A 21,232-nucleotide genomic window follows, 5' to 3' on the forward strand; every position below is an offset into this window, starting at 1 on the left:
CTATTAGCCCATTGTTGGTGGCTGTTGGATCATAGCCCTTTGAGAGATGGCCCTTGTTGGAGCTTCGAACTAAGTTTTTCCACAACTTCTTACAACTTTCTCCTCCTTTTATACATGCGTTTAAAAATCAGTAATAGTAACTTGTTGAGTTCCTAGTATGTGCCAGTCGCTGTATTAAGTGCTTTATTTATCTCTGTCTTTTAATCATCCAAACAATCCTTATTTTTACCTCCCTTTTGCAAATGAAGAATCTGTGTTTTAACGAGGTTAAACGATTTGCCCAAGTTCATGTAGCCAATAAGAGGCTACTGTGGGGTTCAAATGTAAAACCCCATGGCTCCTAATGCATGTGCTTTTAAGAACAGAGGTTCTCTTAATGGTCCTAAGGCACCAGGTTACATAGCATGCTAAGAGACGGTTGTCTAAAATAACTACAAAAGTTTTGACTTACTGTTCTTTTCCTAGAAATGAGAAGAACAGATGTTAGCTGAGGTCACCCTGTCCTTTTAATTTTCACATAAGTCCGATCCCATATCACAGTGGACAAGTCCAGTGCCATCTGCAATTTCTGCATATTTCAAGGAGCTTATTGTATTAGTGTTCTGTTGCTGCTTCAACGAGTATCCCCAAACTTAAAGGCAACAGGAAGAAAATAGGGGGAAGAAGCCCACAAAACAACAACGAATTTACTATCTTGTGGTTCTGGAACTCAGAAGTCTGCAGAGGTCTCATTGGGCTAAAGTCAAGGCGCTGGCAGGGCTGTTTCCTTCAGGCTCTATGGTAATCTGTATCTTTTACCTTTTCTAGCTCCTAGAGGCCACCGACATCCCTTGGTCTGTGACCTCCTTTCTCCATCTCACAGCCAGCAAGATTGCAGGTCTGTGACTCTTTTCTGTGGTCACATCTCCCTCCCTCACTCCTCCCTTCTCTTCTGCCTCCGTCTTCCACTTTTAATGACCCTTTGATTACACTGGGCCCACCTGGATAATCCAGGCTCGTCTCTGTTAGAGTCAGCTGATTAGCAACCTTAAGTGCATCTGCAACCATAATTCGTATGTTCTGGGTATTAGGATATGGACATCTTTGGGGGGACCGTTTTTCTGCCTACCACATTAACCTTTTCAAGATAATTTCTGGCTCTGAGTTTCTGTTCTCACAAAACTGTTGATCTCTCTTCTGTCTTGCCTCCCACTCCTGTACTTTCTGCTCCTGCCAGCCTGAACGCAGAGGGCAGCCTTCTCAGTGTCCTGCAAAACCACTCACACGAGCAGGGCTTACTGATGTTTGGGGCATGGAGGAGAAACTCAGACAACTTGAATTTCGAAATGCAGAACCTCCATCTTTTCAGTCTCTTATCCCACTATACACCTGGGAATTTTGCTGCGGTTGTTGTTTATTTATCACCCTTCTTTGTAGGCTCCAGAATCCTGCCCTTCTGCCCTGTCTTCCTCCCGTCACGTCCAACTTCCTTCTCATTCTTTCTCTTCCCTCCCCTAACCTTTCTTCTCTGTCCCTCATTACCAAGTTTCTGTTCATTCTCTTTGTAGAGCAGTTAAATTCTTTTTTTTTTTTTTCTTTCTGTTTTTGTAGAACAAAACCCTCTGGGTTTCAGTGTGTCCTTCCACATTTCTTCACCAGGGCTTTATCCCCCATCTTCAGTGAGAATTATCAGTGTCTGTCTGTAAACAAAGACGTCTCCCTTTTCCCCACTTCAAACCGTCCCCCTCAAAAAAAGATTCTGATCTTAGCTGTGAAATGAGTATATTTTTGCCCTACTGTGCAGTAGACAGCCCTTACCTTGGGCTCATAGTTAGATTTTTCCCAATGAGTAAAAGTAGGTCATGTGCAAATAATACTGTGTTTCTATGTGAAAATAAATATATCAAATAGAGGAAAGGCTTAACTCATTACCAATAAAAAAAAAGCATTTTCTGAAGGAAATAGGTTAATTATTTAACACTAAATTTTTGTGAATAATTTGTTGTCAGTGAGCTATTTTCTGATTTAAACAATCAAGGAGAAGAGTATATTTCCTAAACGGGTACTCACTGAGAAATTCATACAAAATGAAACTTGTTCACGTGAAATATTTAAAAACAAAGGATGTATTATAGTATCTGTGGTCTGTTTATACCTTCACTTCAAGTAAGCACATTGTTGCAAGTTCCAGTGAGCTGAACTTCGCCTTCAGATATTTCTTCTACTAGCCTTGTTTGAAAACTAGGAGCACTAAATCAGCGCTCCAGCGCCAGTCCGTGGCCCGGGGGTTGGGGACGCCTGCGCTAAATGTTAGGCAAATTAGAGAGTGGGTTGGGTTCTTCCCATCACTGCATCTGCTCTTTGTAAAGGTGCCAGTTTCCTTCCTACGTTTTCATACAAACTTTTAACATACTAAAGATATATCAGTTACTTTTGCTACCCAAAACCACACCCATCCCAATAATACATAGGAAGGGAAAAGAAAACTTATAAAATTTAGTAGCTATTTTCACACTGTTTAAATATGTCAAAAGGAACATAGTGAAATGAATTTCACCATATACTCACCTGCCTCCACCCCCAACTCCATTTGGGGTCCTTGACCAGGATTCTCAGAGCAAATGAAGGCCACGTGGCGCTGTGATCCAGGCTCCATCTGGCGGGGGGGGGGGGGGTCTCTCCAGCACCTGGGTCAGCACCTGGCATTTAGTAGGTCTTCAGTAAGAGCCAACTGAGTGAATGAGTGACTCATACGCTTCAAATACAAACATCAGTAAATTAATAGAATTGTTTGTTGGACCCTGAGAAGAAGCTTAGAGCCCTTTGGCTCTAGCCTCACTTTTTTGATAGTTGGGGCATGCCTGGGAATTTTATTCTGTACTTGACAAAAAGGCTACTACAATTCCTGTGTTAAGCTACTTGCTCTGGAGAAATTTTATGATAAAATATTAAGAAAAATAGAGTTAAATATCCAAAATGCCTTAGCATTGTCCTTTGCTGTTTAGATAATGGATGGCCGTAATTTTCTTCTTTATATGTTTTCTATATTTTCCTGAGTGAGTATTCGCTATTCAGATAATAAGAAAAAGCAAACTCTTAACAAGAGGAAATGTCTCTTCTCAAGATATGATTTGGCTAGAGAATGAATCAGAGACATACAATAAGAGAATCCTAAATGCAGGGATCCCTCACTCTACACACTCGGTCTTAAAATTCAGGAACAGTAAACTCAGGAGCAAAATAGATTCAGATAGTGAAGGATGCTTGTATTCAAAATTAGCAAGTGGGAATGTCCTAAACAGAAATGGTGATTGGTATGTGGATTAAATATGGTAATGAAGAGACAAAGACAAAATGGGGTGTAAAGTGCTTCACACCATGCTTTACACATAATAAGTACTCAGTAAAGGGCAATTTGTTATGATACTGTTACACTAATATGCATGGTCAATTGCTAAGAAAATTATTTTGTAACCCCTGGTAGAGGGAGGAAGCTTCCAGCCTTGGCCAGGGGAAGAAGTATCCAGTGTCTGTATTTTTTTAAAGTTCTGTATGTGATTCTCATGTGCAGTCAGATTGATATCCCTGTACTAGAGTCATAACCCAATAGAATATCCAAAAGACCATGGGCAGTGATGAATAGACTGCAACCCAAGATTTCCTGCTACAGATGAGGGGTTCAACTCAGACTGAACAAGAGGCTCAGAGCCGAAGATCAGAAAAGCAAGCTAGTCATTTCTTCTCATTTGACCTAATATGATTGGTGGAGGCAATGGAGGCAGTACGGTACAAGAAACAAGTACCAGGTGAGTTAGTCATGCAAGTGGCTGCCAGGACAGAAGTTTCATCCTGAATCCAAGTCATCATGGGTTTAGGTCCCCGATAGTAAAAGACCTGCTTCTCTGGGGCATGGAGAGGATTCCGCAAGAGGCTGAGGCTGGAAGTGTGAGGCAGAGTGAAAAGTAAACCAGTAGAAACCAGTGATCTTGAGTTTGGGTGTCATGAAGGGTGATGGATGTGTGCGGTCCTCGGTGCCACGTGTGCGACAAGGCCCCTGGAATGTCTGTAAAACTGCGGATTCCTGGCCACACCTCAGACTTGACTGATCACAGAGCTCTGGGTTGTGGCCTAGGAAGTAGCACCAGCAACAAGCGTTCCACATCATTCTTATAAGTGCTGGAGTGAGATCTGAGTCAAGATTCTAAGTAACTTAGGCTGCATTTACTGTTGGCCTCAGCCAGTTAGCCTGTATTGGTCAAAAAGATAATCCCACACAGGGGATTTTGATGTGTTAGGAAGTTTGCTAAGTACCTCACCTGTTCTGAATCATTTAATCCTGGTAACAACCCTGGGCAGTGTAGGTTTTATCACCCCATTTTATGTGAACTTGACTGAAGTTAAATAACGAATAAGCAATGAAGTGTGGATTCCGATTCAGGGGTGTCTGAGTCCATATCCCCTCCACTTCCACAGCCTCCTGCTACTCCCCTAATGTCATAGAAGAAAGAAGTGGGGAAAGATTGTGAAGCCAGGGCCATGTTTTGTTGTAGAGAAATCTCCCCTTAGCAAACCTGGGGGAGTGGTCAGTGAACAGTTAACACTGACATCAGTAGCAACGGGCAACCCATCATGGTCAGCTATTTTTAATTCACCTCTTACACTCTGTGTGTGTGTGTGTGTGTGTATGTGTACACACGCGTGTTCACGTGCAACGTATACAATGGTCTTTACAGTGAAATCCACACAAACGTGCTGTGTCGTCAGCTGGAGCTTAGCCAGATGCTAAGTTGTTTGTTGTTGTCGTGCGTCTTCTGATGAAGTCGACAAGTAAACCGCAAGCCAGCTGTTGCTTCAGGGGACAATAGCCCTGTAGAATACAGGTGCACACCTTGTTTCACTGACAACTGTTTCCGATTTCTTTTCAGTTCAAATTGCCATTAAAAAAGTGGGGACGGGGCTTCCCTGGTGGCACAGTGGTTAAGAATCCACTTGCCAATGCAGGGGACGCGGGTTCAAGCCCTGGTCTGGGAAGATCCCACATGCTGCAGAGCAACTAGGCCCGTGAGCCACAACTACTGAGCCTGCGCATCTGGAGCCTGTGCTCCGCAACAAGAGAGGCCGCGATAGTGAGAGGCCCGCGCACTGCGATGAAGAGGGGCCCCCGCTTGCCGCAACTAGAGAAAGCCCTCGCACAGAAACGAAGACCCAACACAGCCATAAATTAATTAATTAATTAATTAATTTTTTAAAAAAGAGGTATCTCTAAACATAAAAAAAAAAAAAAAAGTGGGGACGCGTTCATTTGGCTCACAAGCTTCTGAGAAAGAAAACCGCATAACCCAGGAGGAGACACCAGGCTGCTCTGCGGGGCAACATCCAGTAGGGGGCAGAGCACTGGGCCGCCAGTTGGGGCTGTGTTTCCTGCAAGCTCTGCACTGACTTTGAGGAAGCATGTCACTTCTTTGGTCTTTAATTTGTTCAGCCGAAAATAGGGTCTTGGAGCTGTTTTATCCGGTGTCAAAGTATGTCCCTTTTCTGCTCCATGTCCCTCAATGGCTCCCCACTTCCTTCAGAGTGAAAAACGGCCCAAACCCTCACCGTGGTCTCTTAGGCTCCCCCACCCCCCGCCACAACCAACAGACTTATTTTCCTCTTAGCCCTGGACCACACTGGCCTCCATGCTTTGTTTATTTTCTCTGGTGATTTTCAGTCTGGAAAGACCATCTTCGATAATAGCAGGGAAATGGAAAAAAAAAACCAAAACTAAAGTTAATCAAATGGGGAAAGTATCTTTTAAAAATTAAAATGCCCACATGAAAAGGAGGTAGGAGGAAAAATCATAGTAGTTACAATTTGGATAAACCCAGGTATGTAGTCAATACTATTCAAAATATTTTGGGGTAGGGAGGCAGAAATGAAAAGAAATTGAGCATGAAAACAAGAAATTAAATTCTTGGGAAGATGATGTGTTCAGCTCGAAATACCAGTAATACTTTTATGCCTTTGGTCTGACAATATTCTGATTGATAATTTGATCTTTTTTGGCAGCTGGGTCATGAATCTAATTGGACGGTGTCGCACAGTTTCGGGAGCAGAAAAGAAAACCCCACGATGGGAACAGGACTACCATCTGCAGCCCATGGGCAGACTGGGATTATTTTATGAATACCTTGAAATGAGTAAGTCACTCGTGAGATTTTTGGGTGATATGAATTCTGTTGGAACATGTTTTGGATCCCCAAAGTATCGATTCTAGAGCCAGATAATTATGTAGCCTATTGAAATGGAGTCCGTTTTTCTCCACTCGATAAAATTATACAATCAGGCTTTCAAATAAGGTGACCGTGTGTATCTTTGTCAACACTGATGTTGTACTGAGCTGAAGATTTATTACCCAGCAATGAAATGGAATATTCATCGAGGTATGTCTTCACCATTGATTGTTGGAGGATCCTAACCATGTTGTCTAAGAATGAACTCAGAGCTGTTATTAGATGTGACTCAGCCTGAGCTGGAGTCCATGCAGCACAGCTGCTGGCTAATAACCCTTCTGAACAGAGTCGTATAAGCAAGCCTGTGCAGAAAGCCCGTGGGAGCAAGAGTCACAGGGTCCCCCCCACCCTCCACGTCTCACACTTGCCTTTGACATTATATCTATGTCTTCTGGCCAGTGGTTTCTGCCTGGTTCCTGGAGTGACCTCAGGGCAAATCACTGGCTTGAATTCGGGAACTATTTTGCTGGTCTGGAATTAAGATTTAGCACAGGTCCCCTCCTTCTCGAATGTCTTTGTCCATTTCTGTAGTATTTGCTTGGGCTCTGTTTCTCTTCAGTTGAACTTGATTTTGAGCTCTCAGTTGCCTTTAAATGGATGCATCTCAAAATAGATTTCCATAGGAAACACCATCTTTTCTATTATGCATGACACACTTTTATCTAATAGAAGGCTAACAATAGACGTGTTTTGTATCTGTGCCCTTTCAGCTCACCACTGCGTTGAATTACAGTTTTTTAAGCTTAGGAGAACAGGAAAGGATTTTGACAGGCTTTGCATTTACGCATGGGGGTTTGTGTATTTGTAGAGACACCCTTTTGTGGTTCCTGTTTGTCAGTCTGCAGATAGAGGGAGGTTTTTATTAAATCACATTCTATATATAAAATAATTGCTTTTAAAAATATACATTATACATGGAAACGCACCTGCTTCCTTCAGTGAGTGAAAGGTTCATCTTGTAGCTTCTTCAGTCAACAATGCTTTGTGGCCGGGAGTCTGATTTGAATTTCATTTTTGCTTTTGTTATGTTTCGTGACCAGGTTCCATTAAGGGTGTAGCTGTGGTAAATAATGTAGAAGCTATGTTTATTTATTTATTCTGTTTATTTTCAAAAGAACTACAAGACAATTACCTGTTACTCCAAAATGAGTCATAATTGTAAATATTTCTTATTGGAGCTATTATCAGCATTAATAATAACAGCATTCTGGGACAGAATATCATTTGTTATTTTAACACACAAAAAAAAACTTGGAAAAGTTATTTTTTCTGTAGTTAGACAAATAAATGGTATTGAAAGGAAAAGTTATATGGTCATGCTTTGGGGAGAAATTGATAGGACTTGTAGAATTTCATAGTCTCATTAAAATAATTACCAACTAAATAATTTGGCCTCACACGGATGGACCTAGAGATTATCAGACTAAGTGAAATAAGTCAGACGGAGAAAGACAAATATCATGTGATATCACTTATATGTAGAATCTAGAAAGATGATACAAATGAACTTACTTACAATACAGAAACAGACTCACAGACATAGAAAACAAAATTATGGTTACCAAAGAGGAAAGGGGGGGAAGGATAAATTAGGAGTTTGGGATTAACAGATCCATACTATTGATACTTTATATAAAATAAACAACAAGGTCCTACTCTTTAGCACAGGGAACTATATTTAAAAATAATAATAATAAAATAATAATTCAGCCTCACCCTACCCTATAAGAAAGGATGGAATAACAGTGGTTATAGAGAAATTAAAAATTTTTTTTTTCTTTTCCATTATGGTTTATTACAGGATATTGAATATAGTTCTTTTGCTATACAGTAGGACCTTGTTGTTTATCTATTTTATATATAATAGTTTTTATCTGCTAATCCCAAACTCCTAATTTATCCCTCCCCCAGTTTTTTAGATTTATTAAATTGTTTTCCTATTATCCAAATAATCCTTAATGAATTAGAAAAATTAATCAGTTTCTGAGAGTAGGCAGTCTGTTATTCTGTATTCAACACCAGAGTGAAATGTATGTTTTGTTCTTCTGGTTTGTGGGAGATAGAATTTCCAAATGCCCTTTGAATTATTTTTGTTCCTCTAAAGTAAACATAGAGTGCCTTTGGGGGTGAGCTCATCCCCACAGTTTCCTCCTTCCAGTTTTCCCTGTATTCATTAATGACAGCACCATCTACCTTTTTAATTATGCATCTTGGCTACTGAAGGGAAACATCTTCTGACAGACAGCACTGGAGCCCCCCACCCTTGCTTAGTTAGGCCTTGCGCCCAGCTACCAGCTCTGGTCCCCTCTGCCCCATGGAGGGAACTCCAACTCCCCTCTGCCTGAAAACCCTTTCCCTCCTTTTCTACCTGGAAGAGTTCCTACCCAGCCTCAGCAGGAACCCTCAACTTTTCACACAGACTTTCTGCTCTCTTCTCTAGGTATCAATAGCACTTGACTCTTGTCTTGATGGTATGTGATTGTGTGCATGCCTCTCTCCCTGGCTAGACTGGTCCTGTTGGAGGTTAGCACTCAGGCCTTTGCATCTTTCAGTCCTCAGCTGGGACACCACTGCCTGGACCCTCAGAAATATTCAAGTGACTTGAGCTTGGAGTCCCAACACACCCAAATACAACTGTTAGTTGAGTTTACAGTGGCATTGCCCCAGCGGCCCCCGCCAGGTTCTGTAGAGGCATATGTGTTTTGAGTGAAATTTCTTTATTTTGTTTAGTGAATTCCCCACCATCCTTTGAGATTATTAGAGTGAGCCTGGGTTGTTAACCAAAATTGCCTCCCCAGGTGAATGGTCCTGACTTCTGAGAACTCAGACTTGGGACCTAAGAGAAATAGTCTGTCAGTCTTAAAATCTGAAAAGCCACAGGATACCGTTTTGTACTTAGAGCACCGTACAGCACAAACAGCTGTCTCTCGAGAACTTGATGATGCCTTCCCAGTGGGCGGGTGCTACAGATGAAATGCAGTAAAGTGATGAAGTGGGCCCTGCTTGTCTCTGGTACTGCCTCTTTCACCCTTGCATGTTCACTTGATCTTACCTTAATATATTATTTTCTCCATTTAATTTACTGTAATTAATACCACTTGTTCTTCAACATCTCCTTGCACCTACCCCTCTCTTCCCTCTCTCTCCAGTGCTACACCCTCTCAGGCCTCCTCTGCACTCTCCAGGACCAGGCCTGTCTTCCCCGACTCCCCCATCTCTGCTCTGTTTCTTCCCACCACCTGCATTGACATTTCCTCACCTTTGCAGGATGAACTTTCCAAAATGGCAACTAGGTGACTGGGGAGGATTTGTAGGCCTCTCATCTCTTTACTCATTCATTCATCCATCCATCTAACAACGATTGAGCAACTGCTTTGCCAAACACTGTATCAATTGCTGGGGATACCAAGAAAAGTAAGACTTGGTATCTGGCCTCCCAGGGCCAAGCAATGGATGGTGAGTACTTGGTGGATTGCTAAGCAGGTGAACACAAATCAGACTTCCTAGAGCAGGTGATATTTAAACTGGATGTTGAAGGATGAATGGAAGGTAGCTATCTAAAGTGTGATAGAGGTAATGGACATTTCACGCAGAGAGATGGGTGCAGTTTCAAGTACAAGGGCATGAAACAGCTTGCCCAGTTCAGAGAATGGCAAGTAAACAAAGTATGGCTAGAACAAAGGATCCGTAGGTGGGAATATCAGGTAAGCAAGGGGTATATCATGATGGGTCTTGTGTGCTTAACCAGGAGACTTGAACTTATCCTTAAAGAAATAGGGGTACCTTGGAATATTTGTAAGCAAGAGAATTGCATAGTGTTTATGTCAAAGAAGATCAGATTATTCTGGCAGCAGAATGAAGATAATATTTTGGTTGGGGCCTGCATTTGGTGGGGAGAGGGTATTTCAGGGGGCTACACCGGGTAACCCACACAACAAGGGATAAGCACCTACATAGGGGCTATGGGCTGAGGAAAAGGAGACAGATTAGATAGGTGTTAAAGAGATGACTAGAATGGCAGGTGAGGAATAGAACTGTTAAGATAACTTCTAGGAGAGTGAATATGCAGGGTGGAATATAAGGAGAGGGGTTGGTTTTGAAAACATGGTTCTGTGTTGGATATTTTGAGTGTGAGGTGTCTATGAGACATCTGAGAGGCGAGGTCTGTTATTAAATTGGATTTGCCAGTCGGGAACTCAGAGGAGCTGCGGGTGAGACCATGGGGGTGATTCGGGCATTGCCAGGCAGAGAATTGATGATGAGGCCCTGGGGAAAAGGGGCGTTTAAAGGGTAAATGGGAGAAGAAAAATCCGCAAAGAGAAAGAAGAATAGCAGAACAGTTGGGAGAAAACTAGCAGAGAAGGCTATCACCTTGCTTGAAAGGGATTTGAATATTGACTGAAAGGAGCATAATGAAAAGGGGGAGGGGGAGGCAAAAAAGCAAGAGCGAATAAATAAAGTCCCCGTAATTGCCAGGACTGTGGGAAAAAATACAAGAAGCACTATAGTTAGATATCTTTAAAAATTTATATCTGTGTGTGTGTGTGTGTGTGTGTGTGTGTGTGTGTGTGTGTACACACACACTTCTACCATGGCTTTTTAAAACTATTTAAGTAAACAAAAATCAAGGGGGAAAAACATTCCACAGAGAGGAAAATATTTGGCCATATCAAAAGCTGCCGGCAGGGGGCGGGGCGGGGGCGGGGAGGGCACTGCGGGAAAAGCTGCCCAGTAATCAAATAAACAAGGACTGAAAACGTACACTGGCTTTGGCACGCGCAGCCACCAACAGAGTTAGCAAGACGAGTTTCAGTGCAGTGGTGAGGGCCACAGAGGATGCAGAGCTTTGAGTGATGGAGAAATAATCAGCGCAGGTACTTCTTCAAGAAACTTGACTTTAAAGAAGCATAGAAAGTATCAGAGAGCAATTCAGGGTCATGAGAAAGTTTCAGGCAAGGGTTGTTTTTGTTTTTACAATGGATGTTTTTTGCCTTGCTGAGTTGATAGGCCTTTGTTGTTGTTCTTGGTTTCAAAAGTTGTTTAGAAAGTTCTTCTCACTTGAATATCAGAGCAGATTATACCATGCTGGTTTTTTTTCTGGTGCTTTATTTTTTAATTAAAAATGTTTAATCCATCGAATTTATTTTGATATCAAAAGTGAGGTCTCCATACCAGTTCTTCTAATGATTTAGCTAATTACTCCAATACTTGAATCCACTGATTTGAAACATCATTTTTATAATATACTAAAATCCCATGAATATCTGCATCTGTTCTTGAAATCTATTTAATTCATACTCTCTATTAATGCACTAGTTCTGAACTGTTACCATAGCAATATAATACACATTACTATCTCTTAGAGCTGGTCCCATTTTATCCTTTTTCAGAAATATCCCTAACACTGTCACTTTAAACATCCCTCCTCATTATTTCACTTGTGTACTTGTATATATTTCTTGAAGAACTTTGGCATCACCTTTCAGCTTTTTTTCTTAAATCCATTTGGGATTATTAACTAAATTTGCATTCAAATTCTAAACTTTATTTTGGAGAAAAAAATCTGACATGTCCCCAGACTTGAGTCTTCCCAATTAACAGTATGGTGCATCCATTCATTCATCATTCATTTGTTTTTCTTTATTTTTTTAAGTCAATTATCATAACCATCTTAACATTTCTCACTAATTTATTTCTAAATAGTCTGTGCCTTTGTTGTCATTATGAATGGTATCTTTTCTCCTCTGGATTTTTAACTGGCTTTACTGCTAATAAAGTCCTAATTTCTGGCTTCTCTTGAATAGTAAGGAGATCTGGTAGCATTGGGCCCTCGTTCCAATACGGTGCCTCTGAGCAGTCCCTTCCATTAGGACGTCCGCTTGCCAGTTCGCCAGTTACTGTACCCATTCCACACATTTCTGTTGCTTGCCTGGCCCCTGGAGGCGGATGAGTTCATTTAGGGTTGGGTGACTCATGGACACAGATGTTGACATCACTGCTCGGTGACATGCTGCTGACTCTATAACGTCACGAACTCTGGTCCTTGCCTGTGTGATTTCCCTGAACACAGCGGCTCCTGCCTGGCCTGTAGACTGGCCAGATCTTTCCAACCCTGACTGCTTTTCTGCGACACTTTCTGGCCTCTCATATCAGAAGCAATTGCCAGCTCCTCCTACCCAGCCACTGCCTCCAGAGTCTTGCCCTTCCTGGCCAGAGTGATCCCTGCCCCTTGGCTGAGCAATAGCCCTAAAGGGCCTGTAAATTTTCCTCTGATCCACTGTCTTAGTTATATCCCTATGCTAGTTCACTTGAAAGGTCCGCCAGTTAGGAGAGAAGGGTGTGAAACTTTTAGATCTCTGGCCTTATCATAGCTAACCCTACCTTCCCGTGGTACAGCTTCCCCCAGATCTCTGCTGCCCCATCTATAGCGAAGCCACGTAAATTACAGACAAAGGGAAAGAACTTCTAAGCCACCACCCCAATTTTGACTTAGTGTGACCATATAGACTGCAACAATATCGAAACAAAAGTTCCTGAAAAAGGATTATATTTTGACTTATTAAGACACTTACTGCATACATTTCCATGATTTGTAATAATATCCCAAATTCTCTGAATGTGCTGCACTTGCATTCACAGACTCAGGGGAGCTTGTTCATTTGCTTATTTTCAGCGTATTTCCTCCAGCATTCTCCAAACACAGGCTTCCCAAATTTACATTTGGTACATTTCTTATTTCTTTTTAGCTTGTTAGGTATTTCCACAATATTCCTTTTCTTTTTTTTTAACTCTAAATCACAAATCCTCTTCCAACATTCTATTATTTCTACACTGAGAATGAATAATACGCTTAGAGTGTCCCAAGTGTATTACTAGCAAATAACTATGGTTGACTAAAGATTTTTAAATATGTTATTCCTATTAAGTGTATATATGTGAAAGAAACAGGCTATAATTCGTCTTCTTTCCAGAGGTTTTATATTTGTCTTTTGTTTGGATTCTTTCACTGTTGAACATTATTATTACCACGAATGTCTTTTCTCTTTGGGATTTAGTTCACTGTTTGCCTTTCTCTTTCTTAACGAGAGTAAAGGAATGTGTGTTGTCCTTGCATCCATCCACCACTCCATGATGTATGTCCATTCCATTGACAGTTATTCAGTTTGGGTTCGTCACCTTATTTGTGGCCTCTTTTCCACTGGCCCCTCTGTTGGCTCTGGTGAACAATATATTGGAAATAAGAGTGGACGCGTGGAAACTGACTACCCAGTATAGACGCATGGTGCCAGAAAAAGCCCAGGACATCGGAGCATGGCAGCCCATCATGCAAGGAATAGCAATTATGGCTGTGGTGACCAATGTGAGTAAATAGGCTTCACAGGGTGAAGACCTTGCAAAGTCCAAAAATGCATTAGGGTTGCTTCCTAAGGAATCCAGTGTTGGGTATTTCATAATGTGGGAGGAAGATGCTAATACTGTCATTCATATAAACAACATAGTTGCTATAACTGTAATTGTTATTTTTTAATGTATTTTGTCTGTTGTACATTACGTATTATTACTGGTGAATTACAAGACCTCTTACAGAGGCAGTTGCTAAGAATAGTGACCATTAAGCTACTGTCACTCATTTGCTAGTGTTTATTCAATAGAAACATGGTAGTAGTATTAATGGTAAGTACTAACTCTTTTAATCCTCACATGACTATAAAAGGAGTTACCCAACAGTGCTTTTATAATGGAGATAGAAATCTGTCCATTTAGAGTTTGAAGACCCTAAAATAAGAACAATCATGCCACCACATTTTACTGTATATTCCAGACGACGAATTTAAAATAGGAACTATTTGATGATGAAGTATAAACGCTTTGTGCATTCCCAGCCATTCCTTGCCTTCCTCGTGCCCAGGGGCAGAGGTTCCTTGAGGAGGCAGATTTAGGGCACGTCTCGTCTCTCCTCACACCACCCGTGGTCTTTCCTACCCACTGTTGGTCATTAGCTAAGCATCCTCACGCCCTGAATGTGTCTGAGTGATGAGGGAATAGAATGCAGTTGTTTACACCCTGTACCGATTATGGACCAGTCTGAACAGTCTCTCTCCTTCCCCACCCCTGCCCTCACCGGCCAACAGGGAGCGGGCAAGCAGAGCAATTCCCATGCCAGCCCATCAGGGAACTGCCTTCCCTAGAAATGCCTGTACAACCAGGGCTATTTCCTCCCTTATTTCACTGCCAATTTCACTCCCAGATTACAGTCCCCAACAAAGTGATATCCCAGTTTTAGCAACTTCTTAATCAAGTCACACTTACCCTGCATCCGCCACCTTTTCCCACGAGCACTTGTAGAAACAGAACAGAGTGGGGCAGTGCCTGAGCCGCGGCTCCCAGCACTGCAGCTTCCCAACTGCACGATCTTGGGTCAAACCTTAACCCTTCAGAGCTTCATTTTATCGTTTGTAAATCGAGTAATTCCCTATCACGTATTTTCAGACTATTATATACCACAAAGGGGGCTTAGGGAGTTCAGTGAGTTAATGCATGGAATGCACAGAGCCTGGTCCTCACGGAATGTTAGCAGCTGCTTTGTTATCATCTTGATTACACATCATCATTTACAGTGACAATGTAGACCTTGCCAGGTGTCAAAACTAGAGGCACAAGAATTTTACAGTGCGTCACTGTCTGGACCATGGTCACAGTTTTACACCATAAGACAAGTTATCTGGAACCCAGCTGTCACCCCCCCAAGAACCCTCAATTTATCTGGCTTGCATGCTGTCCCTCCTTTTTGGAGAAAGTTAGCAAATCACACACAAAACAACCACTAGATTATGTCGGTTTCCACACACCCAGATAGCCCCCACCTTCAGCATCCACTGCACTGAGAAACGTAGGCTGACGTTCAGAAATATGACAGCGAGGCCTTTCAAGCTCCACAGTCATAAAAGTATGAATCTGTCATGTTCAATATGCTATACGACACGAAGCCAGGCAGGAACGTGGACTTGTGTGCTTGCAATTTTTAGCAACAAGGTTTGAAACCAAAAGCATTTTTGTTTGACCTTCAGCAAACCAGAAAATTCAATTGACTCCTACTCCCCATTACTCAAGCGTCCTGGTCTGATTGTATGAGGCACCTTTTCCTCGTCCCCCCAGCATGGCTCCACGCCATTAGCGCAGATGCAGTATTGGCTGTGTCTCTAAGACGGCTCTATGTGCATGTGTGTGTGCACACACAGGCACACACACGCCCACTAATTGGTGCTACTGGTTCTCATCTAGTAGATGTTTTTTCTTATAACTCGGGCATTGTTTTATTATGCCTTAGAAAAATTGCTTATTCGATCATCTATTGAACTATGGACAATCCTTTTTTCCATAGTAAAATTTGTGACAGCTTCCAAGATGCAGCTCCTCTTTATGTTTGCGTATAATTCTGTAAGAGTTAAACATGTATATTATCCCCTCACATACCTAATTTGTACCTTCCCAATCTCATGTGCACAACAATAGCTAGCTTCCCATAATAGGAGAACTTTTAGGAAGCAGGAAGAAGAGAACAGGCACCAAGGATATGAAAGGGCCTCAGGCAGGAGTCTGGTATAAAATCATTCATTCTAAAACTGCTGGTTCAATAAATAAGCTGAATTGACATTGTTGTATCATGCCAGAGCATCTGCTATTGAAGACCTATTTTAATTTATTTTGATATAAATGGAAAATTGTGTTTGGGACAGCATGGGAAATGAAGCACACTGCATTTATTTGTAGTCTTGCAGTGTGTCTCAAAGCAGCTCAGTTCAGGAGGAAAAAGTATCTTGTCAGAAGGCAATAGAATTATCTTCCTTGTTGGAATTTTTGTAGCTTTTTGAAGCACATCTGCAGGTGATTCTATAAAAAGCTAAAGTTGAGTTAAATGATAACAGGAAATTTTAATCTATTGAAATCTAGGAAAAGTAAAGTATTCTTGTCCTTCACCACCGACAGGCAAGCCTACACGCACCCAAAGAGACTCCACGTCAGAGGAAATGACAAAGCTGGTTCTATTGGGGGGGGCGGAATTTTTCAGTAGAAAAGCCCCTCAGTTGTTTTTCTTGCTTTACCTGAGACCTTGTTTATTGGCCTGTGGTCTCACTGTGCCTAAACCATATGTTCAGATGAATACTATTAAAATCGTGTTGTGCAAAAAACATGTCTTTTCTTCTGCTTCAGTAAATGACCGAAACATTTAGCTTTGTTTATTCACATAGAATTTGGATTGAAGAATATTCTTTACTTTCTCCTTCCTTCAAACCGGTTTTACACATTGAGAGATTAAAGCCCAAATTAAAGAATTTTGGAGAAAATTCATGTAATTCATAATAGCTTTAGATCCTAATAAATGTCTGCCTGGCGTAGACTCCGGTTTAAGACTGACCCATATTTATTTCTTTAATCTGGGAACACACTAAACTCTCTTTATGTTATTTGATAACTTACAGTGTTTTTAACTCTATCTTTTTAACCTTTTGGAAGTTTAGAGGCTTAGACACTAGGTCTAACAAAATAGATATCATTGCTTGACTGTATGAATAGAACGATCCCAATACACTTTCTTTTTACTACATTTTATTAAAGTAACAGAGTTCTTGCTGTCTAATAAAGCAACAGACGTAAGTATATACTGAGAGTTTAAATCAGACTATGGGTTGACTTGTCTAAACAAGTCAAGATACTATAGGGAAAAAGTATGAATTTGAAGGAAAATAGATATTATGTAGTTAGTATTCTATTTTTAAGAGGTAAGTGATAAAAAAGTAGCTTTTTCTCATTTATTTATCTACAAAGGAATCATATAAAGCCAACCTATTTTCATAATATTGACCTTAGTATGACGCATACAAAAGGGCCTTCTAAATCATAAAAGATTAAATTATATCAAACAGTGCTCCAAGGTTGATTGAATTTCATTATATTCTAATTTTTTAAAATATAATTTATAAATAACATGCAAGCAGCTCTTGAGTTGTCCACAATACCCTAGTCTACAATTATTCTTACTGTACTTAAGACACATAATAGGCAACTATCAGGCCTTTGCTTTTGAACTGCAGGTGGACTTCTGGACATTCCCTTAAAGACCAAAAGCAAAAGAACTATTTTACTTTAAAGCAGCCGCTCAAAGACTTCAGGATACTCACTACCTATATCCATTTGACAGGAAAGAATTAAGGTTTCTGTGTCTTTAATTTTTAAAAAAATCAGCTGCTGAAAATGTAATTCTGGCATGTCGGTTAACCTTAGCTATAAAGGCTCTCAATTAATACTCCCTTTACTGTTTTCTTCCCAACGTAGGCCATGATCATTGCTTTCACATCAGACATGATCCCCCGCCTGGTGTACTACTGGTCCTTCTCCATCCCACCCTATGGGGACCACCCACACTACACCATGGAGGGATACATCAACAACACTCTCTCCTACTTCAACGTTGCCGATTTTAAAAGCAAAAGCAAGGAAAATCCGTACACTGAGCTTGGTGACTATACCACATGCAGGCAAGTTCTGCTTATAAGTGTTTAAAAATGTACTTCATCTTTTAAAGGAATTTTATTGTAATATAATTCTATTTGGTATCATTTAAATAAAATTGCTAAAGATGTTTTCTTCCGAGCTTTCTTTTCAGTCAGACTTTAAAAAGGATGGGATATAAAAATTAATACAGACTAGGGTTAGAACTTTCAAGCCAAACCATAAGGCAAGATTTTTAAATGAGAGTTTCAAATGATTACAGGAAGACTGATCCAGGGTGAAAGTCCTATATCTTAGAACTGAAGAAACTCTAAGAGTTCCAAAAAGCAAGATAATTCAGTTGTTATGACTAATGTGTTATTCAAGCACAACCTGACGGGTACTGAATGATGACAAACTAGTATGCACCATCACTTAACAAAGCAACACAAAGACAAAAATGTAAATACCTTAGCCTGGCCTAGCAGTGTTCTCTAAAAGTGTTCCAAAGCTCTCTGCACTAATATTAATGGCTGGTAAGATCAACTGTGGACAGTGTACACTTAGTTTTGTCAACTAAGCTACTAACTGAAAAGTTTGTTGACTGCGTGTCGTAGAGTTGTGTGTGTGTGTGTGTGTGTGTGTGTGTTTTTCAATCAAAGTCTTAAACCTAAAGGAGGCTTTAAAATTCATTTAGTTCAACTCCTCAAAGCCTTCTCTGATTCACATTCTCAACAACACAACCAAGAAACCAGAGATAAGCCCCAGATAAATGTTTCCAAGTTACACATAGTAAAACCTCTTCAGAATCCTCATTGAATCTGGTTACTCTTACTTTACATAGTTCTAAAGAGGAATTAAACTAGGTCTAATAGGTTACAGGCAGAAAATGAGAGATGTGCTACCTGAGGGAAATACACTAACAGCAGTAGTATATGATGTCTGACAACAAGGAAATTAAGTAAGAAAATTATAAAAAGTAGGTTAGTATTCTCTGTAGAAAGAGATAGCCCCATAGCTGAGTGAACCCTGATGACACCATTATATAAATAAATTTATAAGCATGTTTCTGAAAATATGCTAACTTGTTTTAGTTATACTCTTTTGAGGAAGCAGGGATAAAATTTAAGATATTTTTCTTTTTTACAAAGATGGAATCCATCATTACCATCATCTTCCTCTTGTAAGTTAAATGAAGTATTACTGGAATAGTTATTTCAGGGTTTTGCCATCAAATTAAACTCTTGGAGAAAACTTGGGAGTTCCCTGCTGGCCTAGTAGTCAGGATTCCAGGCTTTCACTTCCATGGTCCCGGGTGCAGTCCTTGGTCAGGGAACTGAGATCCCGCAAGCCATGCCATGTGGCGTGGCCAAAAAACAAACAAACAAACACTCTTAGAGAAAATTTATATGATGTCCAATTTAAAAGAGTGTTGCATGAAGTATGACCTTTTTTAATGGGCCCTTGTTTACAGCATTTGATCAAAAAGAATTATCTCCTGAAATGTCTCCATCTCATTTCCAGGTATCGTGATTTCCGGTACCCTCCTGGACACCCACAAGAGTATAAACACAACATCTATTATTGGCATGTGATCGCAGCCAAGCTGGCATTTATCATTGTCATGGAGGTAGGAAAAGTATACTCTGAAATAGTTTATGAAGCAGTGTATTTGCAGGCTTTGTGTTGCCTCTTCTGACTTAAAATGTACAATATGTTATCTCTTGCTAATAATTATTTTATAACATTTATTAATAAAATTTGACCTGAGAACAGTAATTAAATGAAGTTGGTTGGGCTTCCCTGGTGGTGCAGTGGTTAAGAATCCACCTGCCAATGCAGAGGACACGGGTTTGATCCCTGGTTTGGGAAGATCCCACATGCCGCGGAGCAACTAAGCCCGTGCGCCACAACTACTGAGCCTGTGCTCTGGAGCCCGCGAGCCACAAATACTGAAGCCCGTGTGTCTAGAGCCCATGCTCTGCAATGGGAGAAGCCACCGCAATGAGAAGCCCACGCACCGTAGTGAAGAGTGTCCCCCACTCGCCACAACTAGAGAAAGCTTGCGCACAGCAACGAAAGCCCAACGCAGCCAAAAATAAATAAATAAAAATAAGTAAATTAATTTTTTTAAATAAATAAAGTTGGTTAACTCCTTTAAAAGTTAAAAGCATGTTGTGTACTAGGGGAATTCAATTCCTTTCAGTTCAGTATTAATTAAAGGCCTTTTTATTTGGGGCACTGGGCTCCATATTAGGCTATGAAGGGGCTTATTCAAGACAAATAAGATATCATATTTTCCCTGGAGAAACTTTTATTGCTATAATATTTTTATTTGTATTATTTTTATTGCATTTTCACAGTGTACCTTCTTACAATAGTTTTTTACATCCCTGAAATTTACCAGCTCTGAAAAATGACTAAGGCAGCTATAAATTTGAAATTGATCTAGCCAACTTTACTTCTTACACCAAGTGAATAACTACTACTTAATTCCAAAGATTTGAAAGTTACTTCATTGGTGTGGTCAGTTAGGATTATATTTAGCTGCAAGAAACTGAAAACCCATCAATAGTGGCTTAAACAAATAGGAGTTGATTTTTCTTACATAACAAATTTCACTAGGAGTAGGTGGGTGCTCCTGAATCAACACCAGCTCACTGATGTAAGGACTGTATCTGATTCTCTAGGTTTTCTCTCATTGCATGTCACTCTGTGGTTGTAATATGACTACTGCAACTCCAGATAACACATTTATGTTCTAGGCAGGAGGAAGGAGAAGGGTGATGCTAGCCAAATCTTTTCCTATTTGTTAGGAAAGAAAATGCTTTGCCAGAAGCCCCCAGAGCAGACTGTCACCTACATCTCATTGGCTAGAACTACGGCACATGGTTCCTCATAGCAGCTAAGTAGGCTGAGACAGGAAGTGTTTGGTTTGCTCTGAGTAAAATCAAAATCTGTTAGCAAGAAAAAAGTGGGACAGGCTACCTGGCTTTGATAATTTTTCTAGTATTTTTTTAAGTAGTTACCAAAAATTAACAGAAGAAAATAGTTCATCATTAGTTCACCATCGTAAGTGGATTCCTGAAGTACAGTATCTGATGTATCGGCAAGAATCACTAGTTTATATTCAAATATGTAGTTGCCAAAGTGTTTTGACGTCTACTTTTGATATCGTGGTGGACTAGATGCTGTGAGGGGCCATCTCACTACAAAACATTTAGAATCAGTTAAAAACATAATTTCCTTTGCAGTTTTGAGCTTACTAGAAGGAAAGAGAATATACAAAGAGGAAAAAAAACCATGATTGCCTGAAATAGAGTAGTGAGCACCTCTGAAGTTAAGGAGTGCTCTGAGAACAAGTGCTGTTATTAGTGTCTCCACCTAAAAGCTCAAGGAGACCAAGCCTTGGGTCAGAAGTGTGGTAGAAGAGCTGAACTTGAGACGCTTGGATTCAGCCAGGGACCCCACAAAAGGCTAAATATGTCTCA

The 21,232-nt window shown here is 40.6% G+C and overlaps 1 protein-coding gene across 2 annotated transcripts in view; it reads left to right on the top strand.

The window, feature by feature from the left end:
- ANO6 (anoctamin 6) overlaps window positions 1–21,232 on the top strand; it is a 210,420-nt gene that overhangs the window by 180,592 nt on the left and 8,596 nt on the right. For both annotated transcript variants that reach the window (XM_036865316.1, XM_036865317.1), the window contains 4 exons: window positions 6,028–6,158; window positions 13,406–13,611; window positions 17,586–17,788; window positions 19,266–19,371. In XM_036865316.1, the coding sequence (XP_036721211.1) occupies window positions 6,028–6,158; window positions 13,406–13,611; window positions 17,586–17,788; window positions 19,266–19,371 (646 nt within the window). The remainder of the gene's footprint in view (window positions 1–6,027; window positions 6,159–13,405; window positions 13,612–17,585; window positions 17,789–19,265; window positions 19,372–21,232) is intronic.

This window comes from Balaenoptera musculus, chromosome 10 (assembly GCF_009873245.2).
Source record: "Balaenoptera musculus isolate JJ_BM4_2016_0621 chromosome 10, mBalMus1.pri.v3, whole genome shotgun sequence".
In the NCBI taxonomy this organism is placed as follows: Eukaryota; Metazoa; Chordata; class Mammalia; order Artiodactyla; family Balaenopteridae; genus Balaenoptera; species Balaenoptera musculus.